The sequence below is a fragment of the Sphaeramia orbicularis genome, chromosome 15, assembly GCF_902148855.1.
Source record: "Sphaeramia orbicularis chromosome 15, fSphaOr1.1, whole genome shotgun sequence".
NCBI classification, from domain to species: domain Eukaryota; kingdom Metazoa; phylum Chordata; class Actinopteri; order Kurtiformes; family Apogonidae; genus Sphaeramia; species Sphaeramia orbicularis.
In genome coordinates, this window is record NC_043971.1 from 1,429,984 (window position 1) to 1,450,630 (window position 20,647).

The window sequence follows — 20,647 nt, forward strand, 5'->3', positions numbered from 1 at the left end:
ATTAAATCCAGCCCTAGGCATGCAGACTGCTTTTACAAACATTTGGGACAGAATGGGTCTCTCTCAGGAGCTCAGTGAATTCCAGCGTGGAACTGTGATAGGATGCCACCTGTGAAACAAATCCAGTGGTGAACTTTCCTGGCTCCTAAATATTCCACAGTCAGCTGTCAGCTGGATTAGAAGAAAGTGGAAGTGTTTGGGAACGACGGCGACTCAGCCACGCAGTGGTCGGCCACGGAAACTGACGGAGCGGGGTCAGCGGATGCTGAGGCGCAGAGTGTGAAGAGGTGGACGACTGTCTGCAGAGTCAATGGTACAGACCTCCAAACTTCATGTGTCCTTCAGATTAGCTCCAGAACAGTGCGCACAGAGCTTCATGGAATGGGTTTCCGTGGCCGAGCGGCCGCATCCGAGCCATACATCAGCAAGTGCAATGCACAGCGGTGGATGCAGTGGTGTAAAGCACGCCGCCACTGAACTGTAGAGCAGGGGAGGAGCCTTCTCTGGACTGACCAATCGCACTTCTCCATCTGACGGACGGGTCTGGGTTTGGTCTCCAGGAGAACGATACTTGTGGGAGCGCATTGTGCCGAGTGTAAAGTTTGGTGGAGGGGGGGTTATGGTGTGGGGTTGTTTTTCAGGAGCTGGGCTGGGCCCCTTAGTTCCAGTGAAAGGAACTGGGAATGCTTCAGCAGAACAAGACATTTGGGACAATTCCACGCTCCCAACTTTGTGGGAACAGTTTGGAGCCGGCCCCTTCCTCTTCCAACATGACTGTGCACCAGTGCACAAAGCAAGGTCCATTTGGACATGGAGGACAGAGTCTGGTGTGGATGAACTGGACTGGCCTGCACACAGTCCTGACCTCAACCCCATAGAACACCTTTGGATGAATTAGAGCGCAGACTGAGAGCCAGGCCTTCTGTCCAACATCAGTGTGGGACCTCACAAATGCGCTTCTGGAAGAATGGTCCAGAATTCCCATGAACACACTCCTAAACCTTGTGGACAGCCTTCCCAGAAGAGTTGAAGCTGTTAGAGCTGCAAAGGGTGGAGCCACGTCAGACTGAACCCATAGACTAGGAATGGGATGGACCTGACATTCATATGGGAGTCAAAGCAGGAGAGGGAATACTGTTGGCAATATAGTGTATCAGAAACTACAGAGACCAAGAAAAAAAAGGCGGCTCTATTTGTACACGGAATGTAAAAACATCAGTGAAACGAGGAACCAGAACAGCAAACAGTACGTTTGAAATGAGCTAAAGTCTAAAGAATCTGCTTGTGCAGGATTGAGGAACAGAAACATGAAGGTCACTCCACTCACAGATGGGCTCTTCCTCTACGTACGGACACCAGCTGCACAACGACAGTTAAAAAACACACCCACCCGCCCCCCCGCCCACCCCTGCCACCCCACCACCACCACCAGAGGGCACTCCTCACTTGGTGTCCAGCTTGGCCATTTCCTGAAGGTAGATACCGATGCTCTCGCTGTCGAATAGAACAAAGTAAATGTTTTTCAGAGACGAGCTGGTGGACGACACAAAATGGTTGGAGATGGCCTTGAGGATGAGCTGGGCCGCCGTCTGTTTGGGGAAACCATTCCTGGGGGAGAGATTCAGGATATTAGACCAGAACAAACACAAACGGGTCTGACCCCCCCCCAACATTTAACTTATATAATGTAAAATTTTATTAGTAAGTTTTAATTTTATTTTTACAAATTAGAAATTCCAGGTGACCCCAGATATTCAAAACGGAGACATTTCTTTTGCTAAAATTGATTTTTGATTGTGTAATAGTTGGCTATAATATGTTGCAAATAAACGTTAATTTTAGGCAAAGTTTAGGCTATATAATGTAAATTTTATCAGTAAGTTTTAATTTTTTATCAATTACGAAAAATTCCAGGCAACCCCTTGTGGGGTCCTGACCCAAAGGTAGAAAACCGCTGGTCTGACCCTGAAGGACCCTGTCAATCTGAGCAGCAGCTCTGCTCACATATGAACAGGCCACATGCTTTCAAGTAGGTGTGGTCAGTGGGGGTCATGTGGGCGGAGTCTCACCGTCCCGCAGGAAGCGAGGGGAAGGCCACTGACTTGAGTTTCTTCTCCTCGGCTGCTGAGAGGCAGTTCTTCACCGTCTTTTCCAGCTGGTCCTCACACTTGTCCGAACCCCACTGTGGGATGTTACAGTGGATGACGAAGCGAGCCGCCATCCCATTGGCCTGACTCACCGCCACTGCACCACGAACAGATAACCACGTCACAACACATGACAATGTTTACATCAGTTAGCTATGCCTACGTGAGCTTAGCGTGTTTTAGTTTTTTGGGGTGAGTTCCTGGTTTTACTGACTACTAGGGCTGTTAGAAAATATCGGTTCTGCAATAAATCAGGATATTTCATTTCACAATACTGTATCGATATTAAAAAGTACTGTATGGATATTTTTAGGTATTTATTCAAATGCAGATATTGTGGAGGCTCATTTTTTTTAGTTTTCTTTATTGTCTATATCTTTTTTATTATTATTTAACACAGTTTTATTAAATAATGGTTATTTGAATCTTCCTAAAAGCACTTGTTACTGTCTGAGAGGCAGATGGTAGTTCCTTTGGAAACTAGGAGAGTTAAAAACATTGTGTGATGCAGCATTAGATCATCTGTTCTGATCAAATAAAAATGTGTTTGGTATTTGTGCATATTTCTGGTGTAATTCAATTCTTCCAGGAAATAATCTTAAAAATAAAAAGAAACAAACAAGAAATTGCCTTTTTAACAGTATCAAGTTATTGTGATCCTAGTATTGTGATTTGTATCATTTTGCCAGATTCTTGCCAATACACAGCCCTACTGACTACAGATCACTGAATATGTTCTGCTCTAGAGTCTAAAGGTCAAAGTCTGGAAAAATAAAAAATCACACAATTCATTTTCATGAGTGTAGGTTTAAATAAAGATCATATCTCAGTCAAAATTCACCACGTGAATTTCATTTACCGCCCGTGTGTATGATGTGGATATGATCGAAGTTTTCATTGGGTGTTTTCTTTAACATTATGTAAAACCATGTCTATTCTGTTTTACTTGGTATTTTTATTTCACTGTTTTTAAGTGTACAGCTGCTTTTATGTCTTTTTAATCTATTCTTGTATTTTAGTCTATTATTTTGATTTTTACTCTTCTGTACAACACTGTTTTAATTGTACAGCTGTTTTATGTTTTTAATCTATTCTTGTATTTTTCTTTTATTTTAGTTTTTTCTGTGTAAGTCACTTTGGAAAAAGCATCTGCCAAATGCATAAATGTAAATGTAAAAACACAATCTGAACAGAACACAGGTTTGAATGTCATACTCTTCTCTCAGTCATAGGCCTGTCGGTTCAATTAAGGCCAGAGACATATTTTGTGACGTTTGTAATGACAGACAAACCATGATTTTAATGATTTTAATCATATTAATCATAAGATGGAGAAACCCTGAATGCATCCAAACATTCCTCTACAGAGCCTTTCCACAGGTTTACCCTGGTATAAAAACTGATACTGGACTCATTCCAAATGACATCAACAGATTTTAAGAAAATTTCCCACCTGACCTTCTCAGATTTTTCTAAATTTTGACATACTTCTAGTATATTATATATGAGGGGAAAATCCAAAATGTCAAGGCTTAATTGTAAATAGTTCCAAAGTTATGAAAATTTGAAGTAGGTAGGGGGTACCCTAAAATTGCAACCAAAATTAAGACTTGAAATTTTTGTGTATTTTCAGGCCTCTATAACTTTTGAACAACAAGAGCTAGAGGTCTGAAATTTTCAGAATCATTTCACAGGAATCTATAGTCCTAAGAAATGTGAAAATATTTACTTAAAATTTATAACTGCATGTTATAGAGAATGACAAAGTAGAGGTTTTATCCATCATGAACTTCTAAAATGCTACATTTGGCCACTCATTCCACAAAAACTAATCATCATATTCATTAGAAATTTTCTGTGCTATATCTGGTCTACTGAGGGAATGGATCTGAGTAAAATGAAGGTCTTATGTTCTGTTATGCATGATATATGAACAGCTGAACATTAAAAATATCCGTCCGACCTTCGGATTCAAAGGTCAGTATCAGCATGTGGGATAGGTAGGATCACAAAATAAGACACCATGTGAAAGGACAGGAAGTGACCCAAATTTTGACACCAAGCACAACTTGCTTCTTTAAATCTTTCTATGTTAAACGTTCAAATTAAATATGGACGTTGATGAAATAATATGGAATGACCCACTGTTGTGGTTTGACCTGATATTTGAGTCCTCATCATCCTCTATCATTTCATCAGAGACAGTAGCAGGTGAATTACTGTCTCATTATCACACACGTACTGTATTTGCCTTTGGAAAGCTGTAGTAAATAAGAATATTCCATTTAAGTGCAATTCAAAGCAGTGTTGGAACAAGTACACAGAGCGTTGGGTGGGGGGTGTCAGTACCTGATGCCACCTCTAGGGGTCCCTGTGCTTTCCGCAGCTCCTTTACTCCGTCCAGAAACTCCCGCCCTCCAGCCTTCTCCAGAGCGTTCCCTGTGTGGAGGCGGAGCCAAGCAGAATCAGGGGGAGGGTTTTTTCACAGACATGTGTAAATGCATGAGCAGTGTGGAGTCCATGTGGAACTGACCCACTCCGTCTTTGAGGTCCATGTCTGCGTTGGTCGGGTTGATGATCCCCTCCACCTTGATGGATCCCAGTTTGCTCAGCTCACTCTCTGTCAGTGACAGCTGTGGAGTGGGTTCACATGTTCATGTCACACACGTGTCTCCATGATGGCGCAGGTTCTACCTCTCTTTGTGCTTTCTACTTTAGAACTAGATCATCATGTCAAGGAACTCAGCTTAGTGAGGTTATCAACATCTACAGGCGCGTTCCCACTGCAGGAACATCAGGTATTTCTATGGGGGCGGGGCCATTGGTGCATGTCTCCACTACAGGAACTGCCCCCGCAGATCAAATTATAGGAACCTTTATGGAGTCTTGGGGGGGGGGGGGGTACTCCAAACAGCCCTGAAAACTCCTGGGTGGGGCTTAAAGGTTTACTTGATGCCAATTGGGTAAAACCCAGAGCAGGAAAGGAAATGAGCAGCATTTTTAATGCCCTGCAGAAGACAAGTGAGTAGGAAACAGTAGAATTCAGAAGTACTGATGGATTTCATAATAGAAGGAACCACACGAGTGGAGTGACGCAGATGTGCAGCCACTGCTGTATTGGGGGTGTGTTTGTGTGTGTGTGTGTAAGTGGTCCATTCAGACCCAGAGTCTGTAACCCCACCCCTAAAGGCAGAGCCTTGGGCCCAAACAGAAAACACATCACTTGACTGTTCATGTATAGCTCCTTTATTTAAATACTCATGAGTTTGTACAATTATTGAATGTGATTCTTTTCATCTTCTTCATGAGACAGGCGGGGCAGCGCTCTAGTGCCCTCTGTTGACAAGCCGCCACTGATCAGTAGTCTGTGTGTTTGTTTTCTTTACTGTTTAACTTTAATTAAAGTCAAAGTAAAACAACTGTGTAAAAATAGCTGCAAGCAACAATTAGCAGGTCCTAAATGACCTTTTCCTGAAAAACAGAAGCAGCTAAAGTTAAAGCTGTGAACAGCTGCAAAATCCATCATGGTGGACTTTATTGAGAGGCTTTCGTGTGGAGTCCTTCAGACTAGAGCTAAACAAAAACACAAGGCTGATATTCATTATGATTCCCTTTAACGTCATGATTAATATCAATATTGTAATATACATTTTTCTGTGGGCTTTACTCTGTTTTCATTGTTGCATCATTTCCATCTTTTTTAAACTGTTTTCATCTTTTCAAACCTTTTACATTGTGTCATCTTGTAGAGCAGATTTTTAGTCTTTTTCCTTTTTTTTAAACTGTTTTCATCTTGTTGCATCTTTTTATTGTTATATTTTTTGAGTCATTTAAACCTCTACACGTGAATGAAATAATGATTTGAAATGTATCTTAATCATTATTACTATACTATGCTAACTTTTTTGCCATCTAGTTCAAACTATAGTTAATAACGACATATATAAAACTAAACTAAAACAGGATTTTGGTTTATCGTGAGCTACCGGAGACATAATGGTGAAGGTACTTAAAAAGTATGACATTAAAAACAGTTTAAATGTCTCACCTTCTGTCCGAGGAAGAGGCTCTTTGCAGACAGGATGGTGAATCCATCTCCTGGTCCGTCCTCCATGTTGGAGTTTGAAACAGACTCTTTGTCTGCGTCTGTGCTCTTTGACACATGGACAGAAAAACACAGCGTTCAGACTTCAATCATGGACAGGTTTGCACAGCGTTTCTGCAGTTTCCATTCAACACTTTCTAGATCAGGGGTGTCCAAATCTGGTCCTCGAGGGCTGGTATCCTGCATATTTTAGATATTTCCCTCTTCCAGCCACACCTGGTTCAATTAATGATCAGCTCATCATCTAGCTCTGCAGAACTGAGGAGGAGCTGGAACAGGGAATATCTAGAACATGCAGAGCACCGGCCCTGGAGGACCATGCACTGATAAGTCAGGCCACTGGGTGGCAGTAGTGCACCTGATGAGTCAGGCTGAGGGTTTTCAACACACATTGTGTTTTTCTGTTTCGTTGGCAGTTCAAAATCTGACTGGATGCCTACTCTGAATAGTCAACTAGTCATTACAGTAATCGATGACTGGTCAAATATTGAAATAGTTATTAGTTGCAGCCCTAATATGAGTACAATGTAAGATCTATTTTACGTCCATATCAGCAAAAACAGGTATGTCTTCAAATACAAAAGTGTATGGTCATGGTAATGTGTCTACAATGTCTTTTTACCACAAAATAAATTAAGTCAAAAATTATTTGTACATGTTTGTCATAACATTTTCCACAAATAAATGTAACATGTACAATTGTTCCTTTATTTTTGTGTTAATCTATATGGTAAATAAAACCTCTACATCAATGTATGTCACAGTTTACACACTATCAGATCCTCTTGTGATGATCTGATCTGTTTTTAAGACAGATGAACTGGTCAGCTCTTCAAACACACTAAGCTGGTCATCATGTGACTGACCTTTGGCTTGCGGCCTCGTTTGCCTTTGACCTTTTTGACGGGTTTGCTGCGTTTCTTCTTGGACGCCTCCTCCTGCTTGTCGGCCACCGTGGCCTGGCTGTCCACCTTCACTCGGCTTCCCCTCTTCTTGGACAGCAGCTCTGGATGGATGCGAGGCAGGACACCTCCATTGGAAATGGTGACGCCTCGTAGGAGCTGAATATCACAACGTAGACACAAAACAGACATTTCGTCTAAGATTGTCGTGATGGAAGTGAATCAAATTTGCTACACGTTTCTCAATATTTACTGTATTGCAGCATCTTAAGAACAGATCATCTTTAAACATCCCAATCATTACTGTAGTGAGTTTCAGAGTTTAAGTGGCTTTTACACAACCGATAATCTCTAATGAGAATCATTTGGTTCCTGCTTAAAAAATGAATGAATAACTAATTCAGGGTTAACAAACACAAACTTCTCATCAAATCTCCTTTGTGAAACTGGGCCCTGGAGTGCGTGGTACCTGGTTGAGCTCCTCGTCATTAGCTACTGCTAACTTGATGTGCCTTGGAGTTATTCTACTTTTCTTGTTGTCTCGTGCTGCGTTTCCTGCCAACTCCAAGATCTCAGCTAAAAGGAGAATTAAAAAACAGTCAAAAATCAACATGTGGTCTTTAGTGACAAACATTTACACAGTGCTGTGTAGAACAATGATGAAGAAAAGTCAGTAATTACACTTTTTCAAGTGGATATGTTAATGAAAACATCCAAACATTAACACAATCTCCCAAAATTAGATGCTGCCTTTCAGTGAAGACTAATCATATGCATATTGGACTTAGAGTTCCTCTGCTTAAACGTACCCTATGGAGGGTTAGGATTCCTTAGAAAAAGTAGAAATTAAAAGGTCAAACTAGCAAAGTAATTAAATACTAATGCTGCGTTTCCACTACATGGTACCGGCTTGAATTGACTCGGCCTTTTTGCATTTCTATTATGTAAAAGAACCTGGAATCTGGTACCCGGAACTAGCTTTTTAGTATCTGCTCTGCCGAGGTTCCAAACCGGGAGAAGAGCCACTAAAATGTGCCGTGTAAATGCTGCAGACCACGGACTGGTCAGAGAGTTGTCTCTGCGTCATTGCATCATCAATGGGCGACCTGCCATTTAGAAAAACATTTTCTGAAGTTGACAGTAAATCTATTGATAGGTTAATCTATGATGACAGAACCACAGAACCACACCGTGGTCGGTCCAGGAGGTTCAGACAGTTCTGTCCTTGGAAAGATTCAGCGTGAGCTTAACGGGACAACACACAATGAACCAGTTTACCAACAACTGTCTGAGCAGATGACATGGGAGTTGTGTGCCGTGTCACTATGACGACCAGGTACTGTAAAGTAGGTAGTATCCCTTATTGCACAGGTGTCAAACATGTGGCCCGAGGGCCAAATCCAGCCTGCCAAAGGGTCCAGTCCGGTCCGTAGGATGAATTTGCTAAATGCAAAAATTACACTGAAGATATTAACAGTAGTGTAAAAAATCCTTTAAATTCAGGTTCCACATACAGACCAATTAGATCTCCATTGGGTCAGACCAGTAAAATATTATCATAATAACCTATAAATAATGACAACTGCATATTTATCTTTGTTTTAGTGTAAAAAAGTAAAATTACATGAGAATTTTTATATTTACAAACTATCCTTGTACAAAAAATATGAATAACCTGAACAAATATGAACAACCTGAAACGTCTTAAGAGTAAATGAAATTTTACCAATACTATACCTGTTACTAAATGTTTTGTGTATTTGTAATAGTAATGCAAGTTGTAATGCACATGTGTAAATGATAAACTGAGGCAGAATTTTGTTAAAATTGCATTTGTTTTTCTTAAGACATTTCAAATTGTTCATGTTATTCAGATTTTAAGGAAATGTTATAGATGTCAACATTTTCATAATGTAATTTTACTTTTTTCACTGTTATTATTTTACTGGTTCGGCCCACTTCAGATCATATTGGGGTGAATGTGGCCCCTGAACTAAAATGAGTTTGAAATCCCTGCTATAATGGAAACAGTGTCCAGGAATAGGAGCTGGTACCAGAGTCCAGCTGAGTTGAGCAGGTACCACGTAGTGGAAACAAAACATAAGTGTACTGTGTGGAACTGAGATGGTGGCCACGTACCTGCCAGGTACTCGATGACTGCTGCCATGTAAACAGGGGCGCCCATGCCGATGCGGTATTTGTGCGTCCCAGTGCGCAGGTACCTCATCATCCTTCCGACAGGAAAGATGACACCAGCTCGAGACGAGCGCGACAGCTTGGTGGCCTTCTTCTTTGCCCCTCTGGCTGACATCGTACTCTGGAAAAAGGAAAACACAAATGAACAGGACGACAACCCAAACTGATGGACTTTACGAAGAACTGCAGGGATTTATAAACAACTTCAATTATCAAGGGGAAAAAATCATTTCTCCTTGAGGCAAAGCATCATTTTCCCAGTATATACTGACCTGACCACTGACAGGTCAAGTGGTAATAATGTTGATGTGGTGACAGGGTCAGTGGGTCGATGTCATGGGAGGAACGTGAATATTTAGCCCTCAAATCAATGGCCAGTGTGACGATCTGAGTGACTTTAACTTTAAAACGACTGGGTCAGAGCTTCTTGTTGGTGTTCCAGCCTGCAGTGGTTCGTACATACCAAAAGTGGTCAAAGGAAGGACAATCAGATCTCAGTCATGCATCTGTGGGAACATAATGTTATTACCACCTGCCTACTGTTGTGTAGGATGTCTTTTATATAAACAGTTCTGCCCTGAGACCTAAACTCCACCAGACCTCCACAGGTGTGTGGCACCAGGTCGTTAGCCCCAGGTCTTGTAGATCAGTTAGGGGAGGGATGGCCAACCCCGGTCCTCTACAGCCACTATCCTGCATGTTTTAGATCAGGGCTGTCAAACTCATTTAGTTCAGGGGCCACATTCAGCTAAATTTGATCTGCAGTGGGCCGAACCAGTAAAATAATAACAGAATAATATAGAAATAATGTCAACTTCAAACTTTTCTGTTTTAGAGCGAAAAAAGCAAATTTACATGATGAACAGGTTTACATCTACAAACTATCCTTTCAAAAGATGTGATTAACATGAACAAACTGAAAAAATAAGTGTAATTTTATCAATATTTTGCCTCAGTTTATCATTTACACATGTACATTATAATTTACAGATCACAGTGGATCTACAAACACACAAAACATTTAATAACAGAGTATTGTTAAAATTGTACTTAAGACATTTCAGGTTGTTCATATTTGTACAGGTTAAAGTGATCCATTTCCTCTACTTTTTATCGTCACGTGAACTAATAAAATGAGAATGTTTTATGGACTCACACCATATAAATACTGTATTACAAAAAAAATTAGAATTATACATCTAAAGATTTTACATAATGTACTGTATATCCCTCCAACGCTATTTTGTCTCGATTTTTTTCTGACATGGAAGAAATGTGTAACTTTTGTCGTTCTTGTCCTGAAACTACACTTATTCTTTCTTTGTGAACACTCTTCTAACTTCTGGTCTAAAATTTAAAAACATATCATATCTAAAAGAAATGAAAAAATAACTAAAACATCTCAAAATGTAATTACATATTTTGAACATGACATACATAATTTAGAATTTGTTGTAAATTTGATCATTTTATTTGGAAAATTTCCATCCATCCATTATCCACCGCTTATCCGGGGCCGGGTCGCATGGGTAACAGTCTAAGCAGGGATTGGAAAATTTCACATACACAAAAATAAATATACCAAAACACACCCAAATTTTAAAATCTTTCAGATGGAATTTGAAAAATATATTAAACCATTAGAATTTATTTTTAACAAAAAAAAGCACCAGCACCCTGGCAATTTATAAAGAATTCTTTAAAATAGACTGAACTCTCTGATTATTTATTTATTTTTGTTAGATATATTTTTTATACTATTATTTGCCTATTCTGCTTTGCGTCTTTAAATCTATGCATTTATTTTATTTGTTCACATGATTTTTCTTTTTGACATCTTGATGTTTGTTCAAAATTTATATGTCCTGTATACCTAAATATTTTCAATTTAAAAACATTTTAGAAAAATGTTTTATGGACTCATGGACACAGTATTGCAGCAGACTGAACACAGAGGAATGAACAGAAGTGGACCAGGAAACAGGAAATTAGCTGACTGAAAATAAAGTGGTTATTTGATAAAATAGTAAATCTTTTATTTTACAACACAGGTGTCAAACATGCGTCCCAGGGGCCAAATCCGGCCCGCCAAAGGGTCCAGTCGGGCCTTGGAATGAATTTGTGAAATGTAAAAATTACACTAAAATATTAATAATCCTTTTAGTTCAGGTTCCACATTCAGACCAATTCAATCTCCAGTGGGTCAGACCAGTAAAATACGATCATAATAACATAGAAATAATAACAACTCCAAATGTTTCTCTTTGTAAATATTTTCATGGATTTGCACTAAAACAAAGTATATTTTGCAAAAAAAATGTGAATAACCTGAAATGTCCTAAGAGAAGTCAGTACAATTTTAACAATACTCTGTTATTAAATGTTTTGTGGATTTGTAGATCCACTGTGATCTGTAAGCTATAATGTACATGTGTAAATGATAAACTGAGGCAGAATATTGTTAAATTATATTTATTTTTTCAGTTTGTTCATGTTATTCACATCTTTCGAAAGCATAGTTTGTAGATGTAAACCTTTTCAGAATGTAAATTAAGTTTTTTCACTCTAAAAGACAGAGAAAAGTTTGGAGTTGACATTATTTATATATTATGTTATTATTTTACTGGTTGGGCCCACTGCAGATGAAATTTAGCTGAATGTGGAACTGAACTAAAATGAGTTTGACAGCCCTGCTTTACATCAACAAAAACAGATCTGGCCTCATGCTAATGCTAATGCTACAAGAAACAGCTGGTTTAAAGGTAACGAAAAACACAATGACATTCATTTCCGCTGATTGTATACTAATGAAAACAAAGTAACGGATGTAAGATTACATTTGTGTGGTCCAGATACTGTTCGTTAATGTGCAGATGGTGTTTAAATATGTGTACATGTACTTGTGTGGACCTTTAAATGTTGGAACGGCTTCCCCTGGGTTGTTTCCGGCGGCGGTGCGCTGTGATAGGCTGCGGCCTGCGCGTGCATCAGCTTACATGTCTGTTATGTATGTGTGTGTGAGACACGGATCCGCGTGAAGGTGGAGGGATACACAGAGTGCATGATGGGAAAGGACGGGGATGTGACCCGAGCCATTACTGTACTCTAACGTTACAGCGGAGGGAGAAAAAAAAAAAAAAAACAACACCAAAAAACAGTTCCTCGACGTGGCTACGCATGCGTTTAAACGGCGCATTTGGGGAATTTAAATGGTAGAAAATGGCTTCCGCGGCCGTGCACATAAAGTGGAATTATTTATTTGAGTCCAGTTTAGCGGAAAAAACCCGACGTCCGCCTGCTGCTGTCCATGTCAGCTCATCCAGGACTCCTTTCCTCCTACTCCTCCTACTCCTCCTCCTCTCTTTTCCTTCCCTCCTTCCCTTCCTCCTTCCTTCGTCGTCTTATTTTTACATTTACTTTATGATCCATTTGTATAAACTAGTCCCCCCCCCCCCCCCCCCCCCCTTTTTTTTTTTTTTTCCTCCAATCCTCTGCCTGTGTGGAATGTCAGACATGGTCAAGGAAAAGCGTCTCCGTCAATCCGGATATGCGCCGGAGCATGAAAAAAAACCAGCCCTGGAAAAAGCAGCCTCCAAGTTTGTACCTGTTTGGATCCTGTCCTCCGCAGAAGAAACACGGATGCACCCGCTGGACGACGGCGCGTGTAGTTTGGTTTGTGTTAATCCGCGGTCCTCGTGCGTAGTCTTGTTTTCCCAACGTTAGAGAGAGAGAGAGAGAGAGAGAGAAAAAAAACACACACACACACACACTGAGCAAAAAGCAGGAACAGCGACGACTGAGAGCAGGAGGCAGGATCTGAGCTACTGATGCTGCAAAGGGCACAAATTCAGCCAGGGAGAATGTGCAGAAAACGCCCCCTGAACATGGCTTCAGCAGGGGAAGAGGAGGAGATGACAGGGAGATACACTGACAGTACACTGAAGACAAAAAAGAAAAAACTAAAACCTGACAGTACACTGAAGACAAAAAAGAAAAAACTAAAACCTGACAGTACACTGAAGACAAAAAAGAAAAAACTAAAACCTGACAGTACACTGAAGACAAAAAAGAAAAAACTAAACACTGACAATACACTGAAAAAAAAAATTAAAATAAACTAAAACCTGACAGTACACTGAAGACAAAAAAGAAAAAACTAAAACCTGACAGTACACTGAAGACAAAAAAGAAAAAACTAAACCTGACAGTACACTGAAGACAAAAAAGAAAAAACTAAAACCTGACAGTACACTGAAGACAAAAAAGAAAAAACTAAAACCTGACAGTACACTGAAGACAAAAAAGAAAAAACTAAAACCCGACAGTACACTGAAGACAAAAAAGAAAAAACTAAAACCTGACAGTACACTGAAGACAAAAAAGAAAAAACTAAAACCTGACAGTACACTGAAGACAAAAAAGAAAAAAACTAAAACCCGACAGTACACTGAAGACAAAAAAGAAAAAACTAAAACCTGACAGTACACTGAAGACAAAAAAGAAAAAACTAAACACTGACAATACACTGAAAAAAAAATTTAAAATAAACTAAAACCTGACAGTACACTGAAGACAAAAAAGAAAAAACTAAACACTGACAGTACACTGAAGACAAAAAATTAAAATTAAAAAAAACCTGACAGTACACTGAAGACAAAAAAGAAAAAACTAAAACCTGACAGTACACTGAAGACAAAAAAGAAAAAACTAAAACCTGACAGTACACTGAAGACAAAAAAGAAAAAACTAAAACCTGACAGTACACTGAAGACAAAAAAGAAAAAACTAAAACCTGACAGTACACTGAAGACAAAAAAGAAAAAACTAAACACTGACAGTACACTGAAGACAAAAAATTAAAATTAAAAAAAACCTGACAGTACACTGAAGACAAAAAGAGAAAAAACTAAAAACTGACAATACACTGAAAAAACAACTAAAAACTGACAATACACTGAAAAAAAAAATTAAATAAAAAAAAACTGACAATACACTGAAAAAAAACTAAAAACTGATGATACACTAAAAAAAACAACTAAAAACTGACAATACACTGAAAAAAAAAATTAAATAAAAAAAACTGACAATACACTGAAAAAAAACTAAAAACTGACAATACACTAAAAAAAAAAAACTGACAGTACACTGGAAAAAAAATACAAATAAAAAACTAAAAACTGACAGTACACTGGAAAAAAAACTAAAAACTGACAGTACACTGAAAAAATAAAATAAAAAACTGACAATACACTGAAAAAACAAAAAAAGAAAAACTGACAATACACTGGGAAAAAAAACCTAACATACTAAAAAAAAAAAAAAACTGACAATACACTGAAAAAAAAACTGACAATACACTGAAAAAAAAACTGACAATACACTGACACACAAATTAAAAACAAAAAACTGACAATACACTGAAAAAAAAAACTGACAATACATTGGAAAAAAAAAATTGAGAATACACTGAAAAAAAACTGACAATACACTGAAAAAAAACCAAACCTGACAATACACTGAAAAAAAAAACTGAGAATACACTGGCACACACAAAAAAAACAAATGAACTTAGAAAACACTGGCACAAAAAAAAAAACTTAGAATACACTGACACATAAAAAAAACAGACTTAGAATACACTGGCACAAAAAATACTTAGAATACACTGGCACAAAAAAAACTTAGAATACACTGACACATAAAAAAAACAGACTTAGAATACACTGGCACAAAAAATACTTAGAATACACTGGCACAAAAAAAACTTAGAATACACTGGCACAAAAAAAACAACAACTTAGAATACACTGGCACAAAAAAAAACTTAGAATACACTGGCACAAAAAAAACTTAGAATACACTGGCACAAAAAAAACAACAACTTAGAATACACTGGCACAAAAAAAACTTAGAATACACTGGCACAAAAAAAAACTTAGAATACACTGGCACAAAAAAAAACTTAGAATACACTGGCACAAAAAAAACTTAGAATACACTGGCACAAAAAAAACAACAACTTAGAATACACTGGCACAAAAAAAAACTTAGAATACACTGGCACAAAAAAAACTTAGAATACACTGGCACAAAAAAAAATTAGAATACACTGGCACAAAAAAAAACTGAGAATACACTGGCACACACAAAAAAAACAAATGAACTTAGAAAACACTGGCACAAAAAAAAAACTTAGAATACACTGACACATAAAAAAAACAGACTTAGAATACACTGGCACAAAAAATACTTAGAATACACTGGCACAAAAAAAACTTAGAATACACTGGCACAAAAAAAAAACCAACAACTTAGAATACACTGGCACAAAAAAAAACTTAGAATACACTGGCACAAAAAAAACTTAGAATACACTGGCACAAAAAAAACAACAACTTAGAATACACTGGCACAAAAAAACTTAGAATACACTGGCACAAAAAAAACTTAGAATACACTGGCACAAAAAAAACTTAGAATACACTGGCACAAAAAAAACAACAACTTAGAATACACTGGCACAAAAAAAACTTAGAGTACACTGGCACAAAAAAAACTTAGAGTACACTGGCACAAAAAAAAACTTAGAATACACTGGCACAAAAAAAACTTAGAATACACTGGCACAAAAAAAACTTAGAATACACTGGCACAAAAAAAATTAGAATACACTGGCACAAAAAAAAACTGAGAATACATTGGCACACACAAAAAAAAACAAATGAACTTAGAAAACACTGGCACAAAAAAAAAACTTAGAATACACTGACACATAAAAAAAACAGACTTAGAATACACTGGCACAAAAAATACTTAGAATACACTGGCACAAAAAAAACTTAGAATACACTGGCACAAAAAAAAACCAACAACTTAGAATACACTGGCACAAAAAAAAACTTAGAATACACTGGCACAAAAAAAACTTAGAATACACTGGCACAAAAAAAACAACAACTTAGAATACACTGGCACAAAAAAAACTTAGAATACACTGGCACAAAAAAAAACTTAGAATACACTGGCACAAAAAAAACTTAGAATACACTGGCACAAAAAAAACAACAACTTAGAATACACTGGCACAAAAAAAACTTAGAGTACACTGGCACAAAAAAAACTTAGAGTACACTGGCACAAAAAAAAACTTAGAATACACTGGCACAAAAAAAACTTAGAATACACTGGCACAAAAAAAACAACAACTTAGAATACACTGGCACAAAAAAAACTTAGAATACACTGGCACAAAAAAACTTAGAGTACACTGGCACAAAAAAAAACTTAGAATACACTGGCACAAAAAAAAATTAGAATACACTGGCACAAAAAAAAAATTAGAATACACTGGCACAAAAAAAAAATTAGAATACACTGGCACAAAAAAAAACTTAGAATACACTGGCACAAAAAAAACTTAGAATACACTGGCACAAAAAAAACTTAGAATACACTGGCACAAAAAAAACTTAGAATACACTGGCACAAAAAAACTTAGAATACACTGGCACAAAAAAAACAACAACTTAGAATACACTGGCACAAAAAAAACTTAGAATACACTGGCACAAAAAAAACTTAGAGTACACTGGCACAAAAAAAACTTAGAATACACTGGCACAAAAAAAAATTAGAATACACTGGCACAAAAAAAAATTAGAATACACTGGCACAAAAAAAAAATTAGAATACACTGGCACAAAAAAAAACTTAGAATACACTGGCACAAAAAAAACTTAGAATACACTGGCACAAAAAAAACTTAGAATACACTGGCACAAAAAAAACTTAGAATACACGGGCACAAAGTCCATCAGGGGTGTGGAACTCATTTTAGTTCAGGGGCCAGATTCAGCTGAATTTGATCTGCAGTGGGCCGAACCAGTAAAATAACAGAATAATATAGAAATAATGCCAAGGCACAAAACAGGCAGAATATTGTTAAAACTGCACTCATTTCTCTTCAGATATTCCAGGTTGTTCATATTTGTTCAGGTTATTGACATTTTATTGTTAAAGGAGATCAGAATTTAATGTTCTTTGCAATAAATCAAAGAGAAAAAAATGGTGTTGCCATTATTTAGAGGCATATTATCATATTATTTTTCTCACATTAAGCCAAGAAGAAAATATGGAATCATTATTTCTAGGTCTCGCAGGCCAGAGTGGAACCTTTGGTGGGCCAGTTTTGGCCGCATGTTTGACACCTGTGGCCTAATATGATCTAAACTGGGCCGAACCACTAAAATAATACAAATAACAGGATAAGAACTGATAAATGTCATTTTTTCATTTGATTTCATTTATTTTGTTCATGGTTGTGCATTTCATCAGCAGACATTCAATAATCATCAGGTACACAAACATGTACACACCCATGATCGAAAAGGAGCAGGAGGAAGAAAATCTGATATTTCCTGCTCACTTCTAAATAATAATATCCTTACTGGTTAGCCATACACAACTAGCTATGAAATCATACTGTATAAAGTCAGACAAACCAAACTAAATACATCCAAATATAATAGAAAATGAATACAAAACCAAGTGCAAAACTACATGTGCAAGAAGTACAAAACATAGGTAAATATATACCTGATGAAATGATGCAAAAACATTATACCAGACCAGAATAAGAAAAAAATATCACAAGATGCAGTACAAATACGATGCCAAATATAGAAACTTATACCTGTTCGTATAATCTCATTGTTCTTTCTTTATCCCCTTTTTTTCAGTTGGAATCTGTTTTTCCAGTCCTTCAGCTCATTAGAAAGAGAATTCCACAGTTGAACCCCCACCACTCATAAATACACATCTGCTTCACAGTCTGTTCACACTGGGGTTTGAAACGACCTTTCCTTCGATGCTCTTCATTCTCTGAAGTGAAGACAAACAGTTCTTGTACTTCAGCTGGTACTACTTTACTTTTGGCCTTGAACATAACAAGTAATGTCTGTTGTTTAACCTAGCTCCTGCCATTTCAATAATCCAGAATTATAAATAATATCTGAGTGTGTTCCTGATCATCTGCTTTATGGATAATCCTGACAACTCTCTTCTGTAGGAGATCCAATGGCTTTGTGTTGCTCTTATACGTATTACCCCAGACTTCCAAAGTTTTCTGTATGTTTTTGAGTGAAAAAAGTAAAATTCTGTCATGAAAATGTTTATATCTATGAACTGTACTTGAACATAACATGGACAAATAAAAACAACCTGAAAATTCCTATGAAAAAGAAGTGCAATGTTAACAATATTACGCTTTAATTTATCATTTATACACATCCATCACAAAGTACAGATCACAGTGGATCTACAAAATACACAAAACATTTAAAAACAGGCAGAATATTGTTAGAATTTCACATTTCAGACATTTTTTGTAAAAGGCCAATCTGTAAATATAACCGTTTTTGTGTAATTTTACTTTTTTTTTTTTTACACTAAAACGAGGAATATTTGCAGTTTTCATTATTTATTGGTTATTATGATAGTATTTTACTGGTTCTGATCCACTTTAGAATGAATTGACCTAAAATATTTTTAACACCACTGATTAATATTGTCTGTGTATTTTTTGCATTTCACACATTCATCCCAGGGGCCAGATTGGACCCTTTGGCGGGCCGGTTTTGGCCCCCGGGCCGCATGTTTGACACCTGTGGAGTACATGTATGCAAACAAGAGAAAAAAAACAAAACAACAAATGCATCACATAGATCCCAGACGTGCCCCCAGTGTTTGGAACGGGTTCTGATCTGTGTTGTGTTGTTGTGTGGTGTGGCTCAAATGTGAATTAAAGTGCAGGCCCTGTTTGTGTTTGTGTTTCCTTTCAGAAACACTGAAGCTGTGAGAAAATGAAGCAGACAGCTGATCCTGTTGGATGCATCTAAAGGGGAAATCACAGGGGAGTCACAGAAACCAATCACATGACTGGACTCCATTTTTGATCCGCCAGCGCCAATAATAGATGCATGATGGGAAGTGACAGCTACAGACACGCTGCTGCTTTGGCTGTCCGCCTTTCATTCAGGGGTTCAACCGGTCCTGGGTTTTATTCCCTCATTCCCCCTGAAGCCAGTGATCAGACCAGTTCCAGTAGAATTCCAGTTTTGCTCTTTAGGCTGATCGTTGCTCTGTGATCATAATGTCAGCTGTTTCAGTGACGTACTCTGACTGGATGTTCCATTTTGTGTTTTTTTCAAATAAGTCACTCAGAATTCAAATGATTAAACTGGCATTTAAAGGGTTAAAAACCATGAAAACTGTTGAATGTTTGGTAGTTTTGAGCAGGCGGGAAGTTGTTTGAGATTTATAAAAAATTAAAAAAAGCAAAGAAAGTATTGATGTAGAGGGTTTTATAGCAGTTTTTTTGTGCATGTACATTTTTGTCCACGAGGGTAACCAGAGGGTGCAAAATGCATCATGGGAAAATAAAAACGCACCGAAGAGTAAAGGGATTCAAAAATATATCTTATATATATGTCGTTCATTTTCAGTCTATATTAATCGCGTTTCATTTTGCATGAACAAATAGACTCATTACAGAAAGAAATATATCTGCGCTTAAATATACAGACCTGATCAAAATCTTCAGACCAGTTGAAAAATAGCTAGAATTGACCTTTTCCACATTTGGATCTTAATGAGGTTTTAAGTAGAGCTACAATATACAAAAGCAAGAAGGGGGAGTGAGACAAAAAGCACTTTGAAAAAGTCATTTATTGAAAACAAGTAAACTGAAATAGGCTGTTTATCAGCTGATCAAAAGTTTAAGACCATCGCTCAAAAAATGACAAAAAACTCTCCAAACCAGAACAAAAAATGTTCTCAGTAGGACTCAGTAATGAGTAGCTCCACCGTTCTTGTTAATCACTTCATAAATTCGTTTGGCCATGCTTGATGCCAGTGTTTCCAGGAGGCTGGTGGGAACATTGCTCCAAGTGGTGAAGATGGCTTCACGAAGGGCATCAACTGTGTGGAACTGATGGTCATTTTTATAAACTTCCCTTGCCATCCATCCCCAGATGTTCTCTATGGGATTTAAATCAGGGGAACATGCAGGATGGTCCAAAAGAGTGATGTTCTTCTCCCTGAAGAAGTCCTTGGTCAAGCGAGCATTGTGACCTGCAGCGTTGTCCTGTTTTTAAACCCAGCTGTTCCCACACAGACCAGGGCCCTCAGTCATGAGGGACGCCCGCTGCAACATCTGCACGTAACTGGCCGCCGTTTGACCACCCTGCACCACCTGAAGCTCCAGTGTTCCACTGAATGAAAAAGCACCCCAGATCATG

The 20,647-nt window shown here is 37.9% G+C and overlaps 1 protein-coding gene across 3 annotated transcripts; it reads right to left on the reverse strand.

The window, feature by feature from the left end:
- Positions 1-1,144: 1,144 nt before the first annotated feature.
- Positions 1,145-13,195, reverse strand: macroh2a2 (macroH2A.2 histone). 3 transcript variants are annotated; one of them, XM_030156462.1, is made up of 10 exons: positions 12,950-13,195; positions 12,825-12,835; positions 9,294-9,474; positions 7,624-7,730; positions 7,119-7,313; positions 6,196-6,300; positions 4,681-4,780; positions 4,497-4,586; positions 2,070-2,244; positions 1,145-1,608 (listed from the first exon to the last, which is right to left on the reverse strand). In XM_030156462.1, the coding sequence occupies exons 3-10, from the start codon at positions 9,463-9,465 to the stop codon at positions 1,443-1,445; spliced, it is 1,110 nt and encodes a 369-aa protein (XP_030012322.1). In that variant the 5' UTR covers positions 9,466-9,474; positions 12,825-12,835; positions 12,950-13,195; the 3' UTR covers positions 1,145-1,442. The 3 variants fall into 3 exon arrangements, with proteins under 3 accessions (XP_030012322.1, XP_030012321.1, XP_030012320.1); XM_030156461.1 differs by lacking the exon at positions 12,825-12,835 and having other exon boundaries at positions 9,294-9,471; positions 12,955-13,118; XM_030156460.1 differs by lacking the exons at positions 12,825-12,835; positions 12,950-13,195 and adding an exon at positions 12,261-12,353 and having other exon boundaries at positions 9,294-9,471.
- Between the last annotated feature and the right edge of the window lie 7,452 nt (positions 13,196-20,647).

Excerpts from the sequence above, each read along its gene's own strand:
- macroh2a2 (XM_030156460.1), bottom strand. The coding sequence starts at position 12,338 with ATGCACGCGCAGGCCGCAGCCTATCACAGCGCACCGCCGCCGGAAACA. Across the intron at positions 7,314-7,623 it reads ATGACGAGGAGCTCAACCAG|CTCCTACGAGGCGTCACCAT; the intron begins GTACCACGCACT and ends TGTGATATTCAG. Across the intron at positions 2,245-4,496 it reads ACCCCTAGAGGTGGCATCAG|TGGCGGTGAGTCAGGCCAAT; the intron begins GTACTGACACCC and ends TTCGTGGTGCAG.